Genomic DNA, 11,429 nt, shown 5'->3' on the forward strand with positions numbered 1-11,429 from the left:
TCAGCATCATTCTTTGTTATGGAAGCAGTGGTCATGTCTTCCAAGAAACACTTCTTTCCATGTGTTGCTTCTTGTGGGGAGTTTCAGTCTCACTCTTAAACTTCAGGAATAAGAGTCACTTACTTCTTTCCTGAGATCAAGCCTGTTCTTAGCTATGTGTTTCTGTTAAATTATGCTCAAAACCAGTCAAATACCACTTAAACTTCTTAAACAAGTTTACTTTATCAGTACAAGCTGGATCACAAAAGGATTAAGCATGGCCCTGCCAAAAAGGACCGGGAGTGGATGGCAAGCTGGATGGGAGCCAGTGATTTGCCCTCAGCCCAGAAAGACAACTGTATCCTGGGCTGAATCAAAAAATCAAATAAAGGTCAGCAGGGTGAGGGAGGTGATCCTGCCCCCTCTACTCTGCATCAATGGCACCTCAGCTGGCGTCATACCTGTGTCCAGATATAGAGTCTCCAGTAAAGGACAGACATGGACCTATTGGATTGTGACCAGAAGAGGGCCACAGAAATGATCCAAGGGATGGAATGCCTCCCCTGTGTGGACAGACTTGGAGAGCTAGGACTGGAAAAGATAAGTTTTTGGGGAGACTGGTAATAGTGACATTTCAGTATCTAGAGGGAGGCTATAAGAAAAGAATTGACTCTTTAGCGGAGTCTGTGTTGATAGGGCAAGGGGAAATGATTTCAAACTAGAAGAGGGAAGATTTAGATTGGATATAAGGAAGAAGCTTTTTACATTAATGGTAGTGAAGTACTGGATCAAGTTGTCCAGAGAGGTGGTGGATGCTCTGTTTCTAGAGACATTCTAGGTCAGGCTGGGCTGGTCAATAAGCAGTCTGACCTAGCTGTAGGTGTCCCTGTTCCTTGTAGAGATATTGGACTAGATAACTTTTAAAGGTCCCTTTCAACTCAAATGATTCTATGATTCTAGTGAAGAAAATGCAGCAAAGTGGGAAATCAGAAGTGTGAGTGTACTTCATATCAAGCATAGTGTATGAGTTCTTTGCACACATCAGCTACATTGGGAGCTGATGAACTCTCTCTTGGGGGCAGCTGCTTGGTGCTCTTCACACAAACTACTTAATATGCAGGTTGAACTACAGTTCTCTCACCTTCTTGCTTTACTCTTGCCTCTTTCATTGCAAATATTTAAAGTGGGCTATCATTTTCTTCTCTTATTTAGAAATTTATAAGGTCTACTGTACTGTTTTGCACTCAGAGTTTGTTAAACACCCTTCTTCCTACTCACAGTTTTTTCAAGGCCATTACTACATTTCCTAAATAAAAGAAAGAGAAATATCTTTCAAAACCATCTATCGCTGTTAGATCTTTGTAGAAAGCAAATGTGCCACAGTAATTATATGGAGGTCATCATTTTCGTGGGCTCATATGACTTCTAGTTCACAAACATGAGTAGAATGAATTCTTTCTTCTAATTCACAGAAGCACTGGGATCGGCTCTGCATAGAAGAACCAAGGAAACAAAACAACTACTTCCAATCTTATTTCACTGGATCTGTAGCTCTGTTTCATTTGGGTCAATTAAAATAATTTCAACAGAGGTGGATTTTCAGACCCTTCACTGGTTCTTAATAGCTCTAATGATCTTCTCAGAGCAGTATAGAAAAGGCAAATTGAACTCTGTGGCACATTACAGGAGAGCCCTTGTGGCAGATCAAGTACTGCTTGCTGCACACTGGAATTTCATAAAATTGACTCAGCCCATATTAAAAACTGTCTCACTGACAGATCTCAAAATTTAGTTCTTAATAATGAAATATCAATGATAGGTTGTCTATTGTCGGGTCTCACAAGCATGACTTGATCAAGAATAATGATATCTTGAATGATTTTATCAATGAATTTTTGTAGCAAATTTGGCAGATGGCGCAAAGGCTGTTGGCAAGAGAGAAGTTGCATCTGCAGAGTAAAATCGGAGATGCAGACAAAGGCTAATTGTAGGAAAAGAAAAAAAAGCAAGATAACAGTGTGGAAAGAAAGCCTATGGCTTATATTTCAAAATGAGAGGTTCTTCACAGAAAAGTAGTGATTTAGGAGAAAATGTAATTACTTATATATTTTTCAATAACTATAGTGAATTCCTAGGTACGTGTCTCCCAGAGGACTGTTCTGAGATAAGTCTCTTTTGAAAAGAGACATTTTAAGTAGAAAACTGGAAGTGTTCATGAGGCACTGATAGTATTGTTTAAAAAGAATGTCAGTTCTGATGTCTGAATTCCAAGATGAGTCTGGAAAAAATAGTGAAATTTTAGATGTTAAAGCTGAACAGATAAACCATGGGTTTCATTTTAGTGTGTGATATGAACTCTTCATCATATCCAAGTCTGAGAGGTGACCTTAATCATTCTGTGCAGATAATTGTGTCTAAGGATCAGGTTTAGAATGTGGCTAAGTAGTGCTGAAGGTTAGCACTTTGAATTAGTTAGAATTGAACCTCTAAATAAAACACAGTTTCCTAGCATTAAGAAGATTTAGATATTTCCTACAAATGTGAGGGAGAAATGCTGGATTCAGCATTGCTTGAGCAATGAGGAAGATCCTTGTGTTCTAATCTTGCAGTGATTAAACTGAAGAGTTTCTCTGTTGCACAGAAAAATAAATTTGCAAAATCAAAGGCAGTGGATATGTATTTGTGAGATGTAGCATGCGTAAACTATATGTTACATTATACACATGCATACAAACACATACATATATTCTCCCCATTCCTTTCTGAGCCCTGCAGGTATTTAAGCCATTTAAAGCTCAGGGAGTAATTATTTTTTTCCTCAGGAAACAAATTGATTTCCAGAGCCCATTTTAACTTTCAGTAGAGCACACTGGAGACAGGAGAGTGATCGGGTGTCTAGGCACTCTGTGGTTGTACAAAAAACCCTTTGTGCAGCCTGACTGGCATGTCTCAGTCACAAGCTCAGGGAACTGGTAATCGGATTTGGGATCAGGGAGAATTTCCTGTCAGGTGAGATTGGCAGGGAAATGTTATCTGTGGATAATTAGGAAATGTATCTTGCCTGTTATCAAAGCTGGCAGGGTTTAATGATACCCTATTTCTTTCTGTGTGTCTGAGTTCTAGGTCTTTGAGGTTTGAAAAATCCTGTGTTACTTAAGATTTTACATCTCTTGTAGAAGGCTTAGAAGATCTCTAATGGTATGCAATGTGAAGAAATCAGATCTGGTAATGGAGAATCCCTCTTCTGTGAAATCAAAGTATATTTTTCTTGTACCTTTCTCCTTTCTGTCTACAAATGACTAGAGGGACTTCATTTTAACATGCTAGATCATGGGAGAAAGATCAGGAGAACTTCAGAATGAACCTTCTTGTGTTCATTCATTGCCATTCTGCCTATAATACAAGCTGGGGAAAAAAGTGCTTAGTAAATTGGTGTTCTTTAAATGCAGACCTCTCTTGTACCACATCCTGACCTCTTCCATCTGTGTCTTTTTTCCCCTACAAATCAGCATAACAACAAAATTATCAATGACACATACATCAGATGTGACTTTCATGGAAATTTGCTTAGACTTTGAGTCTTTCTGTAAATGCATAAAAATATATATTTCTAAAACAATTAACTTTGTCAGCTCACAAACAGTAATTTTATTGGAATTTCTTGGTCTTTCAGTTTGGTGTGTAGAGCAATATATTGATGAAGGCGATGAAAGTATATTGGAAACTCAATAGGTGCGATGTAATTGTGTGAAGAAATATGTTGTTGAAAGTTGTTTTATTTTTGTTAGATATCTTTAGTAGGAAATGCTGCATATTAATTTCTTGTAGCTGGTGAACATGTCTGCTTCCAGACCTTCTGGTTTACTGTACAAAAGTTATTTTTCTGAATGTTTTTCTCTACTTGTGTTAGGTTTTTTTTATGATGGAAGAATCTTTTTGTTCTTGCTGCTGCCTTTACCTTTGATAGTTTTTGTATCTATCTTATACCTATTCACAATGTATAGGTGAAATGTAGGTTGCCTTAAGCTACAAAAAATTCATCTTGACAATTTTAACTTAATTCATATGGGATAAGGAAGTCAAGTCATATGATTCTTCACAGAATGCACAAAATAGAGATGTAATTTTTCTGAATCTAATAAAATATCAGATTGATAATAATTTTAATAAAATACATTATCAATGTAGAGAATAAATTGAATAAGTAATTATTATGGTTGCTTTTTTTTTGTTGTTGTTGTTGTTTGTTTTTTTTTAGTGAGAACTACTGTAATTGAAACAGATGTCTATGTTAACAGCATTGGCCCAGTTGACCCAATCAATATGGTAAGTTCAGATTATTGACAAAAAACATTATCTGAGAGATACTGTGGACTAGTATTCTGAAGTAATTCGAATCTCAAACAAATGTGCTTCTTTGTTTCTGAATATGTATTCTTACACTGCAGGATATTGCAAAATCCAATTTAGACTAGCTAGTTGAAATTGTTTTAATTATTTTAATAAATTTTGTTTTTAAAAATGAGACCATATAGAAGACATTGCTCTGGGAGCTTGTTTTGGCACATGTTAAACATTTTCACTGTATTTATCTATACTTGGTTTACCTCTGGTTCAGTATGTGATATTTCCCAGAGCTGCTCCTCAGGGATTTGGGAAAATAATGTTTTACCCAACATTTTTGAATAAAACTATTATCAGTGCATTTATTTGTTTAGGTCACTGGGAGAAAAAAAACAAAACAAAACAAAAAAAAACCCAGAATGAAAATAAATTCAATTTTATTCCTTCTTTCAGACTTATTTAGTATTGTGGGTCATTCTCAGTGTGTATGTATATCTGATTTCTTCAGAAGTTAAACAGTGCAGTTTATCTAATTTCTGGGGGGAACTGCTGAAGTTAGATCTCATCGTTTGATACAAATTGTGAACAACACTTGTGAGGAATTTGAGGCTGTGGCCTTTCCTGAAATCATCTAGAATTTGTTTTCAATTCTCCCTGAGTTTGAGTTGTTAGAGGCCTGGCTGCATGACCTCTCTAGGACAGTGCAGTGGCAGTAGCTCCTCTCAGTAGCTCAGAAGCAGAAGGAATGAGGCCAGGTCTGGCACTTGGATGTGTTTGTGCTCATCTCCCTCCTGTCTTTTTCATTTTTACCTCCCTACAGAATTGTGCAGTATTTCATTTGTGTGCAGAAGGGCCTCTTCTTCCAGTCCTGGTATGCATAGACTAGACCAGCGCAGGGAACTTCTGAGCATTTTGTAAAATGATGCTATTTCCAGCTATTTTTCAGCTTTCAGAGATGAGATACCAGACAAGAAAGACTGGTGGTACTTGGTAAAGCTGTTAAAAATGGAAGATGCTGATATGGACATTCATTCCAGTTTAACAATTTATGAAGTTTAGGGTTATCATTACCTGAAGCCATGGCAGGGAAGCCTCAAGTGGGGGTTTTATGTTGAGAAATCAGTTTTTCTTCTCACCATTGTATCCCCTCTTATGGAGCTTATAGCATGAGCAAAATGTCTGGACAGATTGCTACCTCTTAATAGAGACATAGCAAGTAGTAGAAGTTTCCTTTTTAAACTAGCAATTGCTTTCTCTAAGCTTGGACTCTAGGAACCCAGATTACATAAGCATCTAATATAACTTAAAAATCAAACTTTTAAAAATTAATTTTATATATGTACATAAAAATTTATTAAAACTTCCAACAAAAACATCATTAATGTAGAAAACAACATTCTCAGCAAAATATAATTACAGGTGTGACTTTGTAAGCTCTGTTTGTGTGAGCTGTTTCAATAATGAAGCACTTCCTCTGGAGTTAATATTGTTTGTGTTAGTTAACCAATACCCCAACATTTGCATCAGTTTCCAGGGCTGTCCTTAGCCCTCATTTTATTACGGTATGTGAGAACACATATCTGCAACTCCCCTTTGGATTAATCATTTCCCAGATATGTTAATTCAGTCTGTCAAACGATAACCTTTAATGTTTTAGTTTAGAAATGTAGAGAGGGTTTGTTTTTGTTTTTGTTTTATTTTGGGGGGGTGGTGGGGGTTAGTTTTTGTGGTTTTTTTTTTAACAATATGACTATAGTGTGTTATCAGGGGAATATGTTCCTATGAAACCTTAAAAAGGTACTTGTTATGAGGGGAAACTGACTTATTTTTCTCATATATTTTATTTTGCTCTTGCTATGTAATAGACTTTTTAACTTTCATAAAACAGAGATTTTAAGTATGTGTATGACATTAATTAGAATTTATTTTTAAAGACTCTTGGAGTCTGGCTTTTAGTATTTAACTTTACAAAGATCTACATAAAATTCTAGATGCTATAGACACCCCTTGCATAAAAGATGTCTTCCTGCAGTATGTGGTCTCTCTAGGCATCTGCAGTCTGAGTAAATATTCTTAACAAGTGTCTAGATCAGTGAAGTATTTAGGCTTCTAATACTTATTAAGCCTAAAGAGTTCTGAATTTATTTTTTTTAATGCTATCCTGTGCTATGCATCATTCAGCAGCCAAATAAACTACATCTAAGTGCATTTTTATGGCTAAAGTCTTGGTGCCTAAAAGCTGTGCAATAGTCTGGCATTTTCTTAATGGAACTTAGACATATGATGAATATTTAGGGCCTGTTTTTCTCTATGTGGAAGCTCATTCTGTTGAGCACTTAATGAAAATATACTCTTACTACTTTTCCTTTCAAGCTAAGACTAATGTTAATAACAAACAAACAAACAAATAAACACAAACAAACAAAAAAACACCCCCAAACCTCACAAACAAACAACAAAAGAAGAAAAACCAAGAAAATTAAAACAACAAAAACAAACTAATGTAGTGGTGCAGGTAGTACAGCCTGACCTATGGTCCTTGTATGTAAATGATATCCACTCATGCTGCCTATGAACCTCCTGATCTTTCTTTGCACTGTGTTCATCACCCAGTCCTTCCTTGTTCATCAGTGTTTTGTGCTTTGATACTCCAGTTTATTTACAGATGTCTTCTGCTGCTGCCCGTGGCAGAATCATGCCAGCAACTCAGCTTTCATGATATGGTAATTCTGATTGGAATTCCTTTCCAGTATGTACATTTTATGGAAATGGGTTCCATTTTCTTTCATGTGGTGGTAACAGTTCTTCAGAAATCAGAACAGAAGTATCAGCAAGCCTTTGATTATCACCCTTAGCTTTTTGTATGGCGTCTTCTTTGGAGTGAACAAGGATGACACTTTTTTTTTCCCCCCCAACTCACTCCTTTTTTTCTTTTTTTCTTTTTTTTTTTCTTTTTTTCTTTTTCTTTTTTTCTTTTTTTCTTTTTTTCTTTTTTTTCTTTTTTTTTTTTTTTTAATTAGAAAAGATAGATTTCAATAATTCTGGTGCTTGTCAACACTAAAAGTGGTCAGAGTTAATTGGCAATTAATCACATGAATGTTTTGAGACTTTTTTTATAGCAGCTGACTAAATATTCCTTCAGTAATCCTGAATGTTGTTCTTTCTTCTTTATGAAACATACTTAAGCATTAAAAAACTCATCTATTAGTATGACTTATTTTGCCAGCTATAGGAACTGGAGTAATAATTCATAAATAAAATTTTATAAGTGCTCTCTGTTTTTCATGGTAAAAAAGAAAAGAGCTTAAGTTGATTAGTCTGGCTGTTGCTGGCAGTGAGCTTGCCTACTGCTGTTGCAAGGTAGCTCTAAGTTTATTCCACCAGGTTTTGGGGGAATCAGCCAAGTACAAGAAATATCCTGCTCATACTGGCTCAGTACAACAGTTCTGAAGTCAGTTGCAATTTCTGTGATCATTTTGAAGGGAATGACAAGGGATGAGGGAAAAGCCAGCCTTTGTATGACAGAGAAATATTGCAATATCTTTTTTGAGAGCAAACCAAAGCAGAGCAATCTTTTCAACCCTTGCTTTAGACAGCATCCAGTACTTTTAAACTGCAGTTGAAGTATAACTTGTTGTCTCTCCATAGATACAAAATCAGAATAGGTAGTTGAGGTCCCACACAAAGCATCAGAAAATTTGTGCTCACTTCCGTTAAAATGTGCTTTAATTTGCACATGCTGTTTAGGAGTGATTCAATCTGAGGCTGCAGACTTCTTGTTCTGTTGCTCATTCTCAAATTTTGTGTGTTTCGGGAGATGCATGTTGTGTGTGTGTGTGTGTGTGTGTAGATCCATTGTATCACTTAAATTGCAGCTGACATGGTTTAACTATGTAAGAAAATCTGTATGAATTCCCTTGACTTCATTAGAGTATACCAGCATACACTGGTTGAAATCTGTTTTATATAATCTCAGATCTCACAGATAAACAGGCAGAGCAATAACTAAACTGACTGTGAAGTATCTGAGATTCCAGATGCTGGTGTTCTGTATTTGCATAATGCTAATTTGCTAAAGAAAATAGCAGAAGTGCTGAGATGGCTGTGTATGGCTGGGACTAGAAAAAGTTGCTTAAAATCTTTTCCTTTCTCTCTGTGATCAGTGTGTTGGGAGCAAGCACTTTGGTTTCTTATGTTTCCAGTACTTCCATATTTCTGTGCAGAATATCTTCCATGGTGGTTTTCTGTTTTCAGCTGCTTCTTCATAGCTTCATATACAAATTCAGTTGCCTTTCTGTTGTCTGTAACTCTGTCTGTGTTCTTCTGTCCTATATGAAATACTGCTTTGTGTACCCCACATCTGTACCCCAGATCTTTAGATACTTCAGTGTGGCTAAATCATAGCTTTAAATCTCTCTTTCTCTCTCTCTCTCTCTCTCTCTCTCTCTCTTTTTTTTTTTTTCTTTATTTTATTTTTTTACCCTTTCTCATTCTCCATTGCTGTGGATATTCTGTGTAGCATTGAAATATAATATTTTTCTATGATGTGATAGATCCTAGAGCCTGGCACAAGGTCTCAGATCGTTTTGTAAATTCTGACTGTAAAGCAGCTTTCGGGGGTTTTATTTTTATTTATTTTTAATCCATTTATCACAGTGAATCTCTTGTCCACATTTTCATTATTCTGATGATAAAGTTTTGGACTGCAATTGCCATCTTGCTCCAGTCAAACTACCTATAGATGTCCTGCTGGGAGAATTTCCCTCTATTTCTACTGAATCATCTCTTTCTTGCTCATGTTCTTCCTCAGGCTCCTCTTACATTGGTTCTCACACATAAACTATTTCCTTCAAGGCATTTCAAAGCCTATTCACAGTCTTTCTTTTTTTTTCCTCCCCCTAAGAAGCCAATTCCTACCTGAGATCTCAACAGTTTCTGTTCACGTCCTTTCAACTTTTCAACTTGGTATATCATATACTTTCTCCCAGTCTGCCCCTTATACTTCAAAGAAACTTTCTATAAGGTTTTTTCACTGTTTCTCATCATGTTGCTGCTTAAACTTTTTTTTTCTTCTTCTTCTTCTTTTTTTTTTTTTTTAAATTTATTTCTCTCTGTGGAGGCTACAAAATGTGAACATTTAAACTTTTACTGTGCTACTGACAGTTCTTACTGCTATTAGGTTCTCTATTTCCTGCTGCTTTAGCCCCATCTGAAAGAAATGGAAGGTATCAACTAGCACTAAAGCTAAACCAGTCAGTACTTTTCTCCTGCTTTTTCCCCTCATCTGCACAGAGTGTTTGGCTGCTCTGTTGTACAGTTTACTGTTAGTTCTGATACCTTAGTATCTGTTCCAAACCATTCCTGCTGGCTGAAGTAGCAAGGTGAGAACCAAACCAGGTAATTATCTATCCTGGTTTTGCTACCAATATTGAGATTTTGGGACATGGCAGGAAAACCAGGGAAGCAAAAGACCAAACAACTGTAACTGCATAACTGCAATTGATCTGGCTTTAAAGCAGCTTTACCATACTGAATGGTGAAACCTTGTTTTTGAGACAGCTTATTTACAAGATGAAGTTGTAGAAAACCATGTATGCTTGAGTGCAGCTCAGCTTTGTTGCAGAAATTTTTTGTGGGATTAATTTTGACTGCTTGAGTCTCTCGTTACAAGGAGTTAGATGTAGGCCAGAATATAGAAAGTACTGTTAATTGAGCTGATAAATCATTCTTGACAGACTCAAAGCCAAAGCCCTACTCCTTATCAGTATTCACTCCTGCGTTTTTAATATATAAGTAGTGTTTGTGTCTCATTTTTCATTTCTGAGTTTTGGTTCTTTCTGTACTTTAATATTTGCTAATGAATGACAGTGACCGAAACGTTCAAATTTCAATTGAAAAAGCAAACAAACAACAATAACAACAACAACAAAACAAAAAAAATCCCATACCTTTTTTATATTTTCAATGTGCATATGTATATATAGTGTTTACTTCCTCCTTTCATGACCTTTTCAAATAGCCATAATCATAGCTTATCAGCAGAGATTTTGCTGAAGTGCTTTAGTTACTTATCTAGCTGATCTTTTTACTAGTTAGCAAGATTTTTATTATTGTTTCTAATCTACAGAGCATTTAAATAAATCTTGCCTTTTATTCATATTGTGGTATGCATCTGTCACTTTGCATTTAAAATAAGAATAAGCACAGATGCTACACTGTGCTGTGAAGAGCAGTGGATACCTTCCATATTGTGCCTATGCAGGGGGGCCTCTTTGTACTCCCTCACCTTCTGTGGGTATGGTTTTCTGTATTTCCCCTTATCCTGTGTGTATGCTTTTATACAATATTCCAGTGTGATTTTCTGCACAACTATAACAATCTGACTGGTTAAAAGGAGCAGATGCTATATTCACCATATTTCTGGCAACTCCCACTTCTTCCACTACTGTAGGGTTATTAATCTAATACAGATATACTTATCAGAATCCTTGTGATTTCTCTGATATTTTAGATCTCTCTGTAAGGTCCACAAGTGAGCAAACTAAAATCATTTACTGAATGAAGAAAATTTGTTTTTACTTTGGTTTCAACCATGAGGATCAAGATCTGAAACGCTGGTTGAATCTATTGCAGCTCAAAAACAAAAATGTTTAAGAACTTTTAAAGTAACCCATGAGTAAGAACAAACATATTTTAGAATGTTCGTTGAGAGAAGCCATATATAAAAGATAGTTAAGCATTTTAGTATAACTAGGTATTTTAGTAAAGTACTGAAAAGCATTGCTTTGGTGTCCAAAGATAGTTAGATATGAGAGAAGGTGAAGGTTATGAAAGCCTATTGGCAGCTTTCTGGCAAGATGAAGATAAGTCAGCTTGGTAGTTTACTTGGTTCTATTCTCTTGGGAGAGCATGTGGACATCAGTGTTTGTTTATGACTGTCTTTATTGTCTAAACCTTTTAATCATCATACTTACCTGAGTTTTTGATATTAAATTCCATATCTTAAAATCAAAACAGAGTTTGTAAAATGTTTTTTCTAGCTTTTTTTTTTTTTTTTTTTTTTTTTTTTTTTCCCCCCTGATATTTCTCTGCCTCACTCCCATTAC

The 11,429-nt window shown here is 35.8% G+C and overlaps 1 protein-coding gene across 1 annotated transcript in view; it reads left to right on the top strand.

Annotated features, from left to right (window-relative positions):
• GABRG1 (gamma-aminobutyric acid type A receptor subunit gamma1) overlaps window positions 1–11,429 on the top strand; it is a 50,280-nt gene that overhangs the window by 22,139 nt on the left and 16,712 nt on the right. The window contains exon 3 of the mRNA XM_015862458.2: window positions 4,238–4,305. Within this exon, the coding sequence (XP_015717944.1) occupies window positions 4,238–4,305 (68 nt within the window). The remainder of the gene's footprint in view (window positions 1–4,237; window positions 4,306–11,429) is intronic.

Source organism: Coturnix japonica, chromosome 4 (genome assembly GCF_001577835.2).
Source record: "Coturnix japonica isolate 7356 chromosome 4, Coturnix japonica 2.1, whole genome shotgun sequence".
Taxonomy (NCBI): Eukaryota; Metazoa; Chordata; class Aves; order Galliformes; family Phasianidae; genus Coturnix; species Coturnix japonica.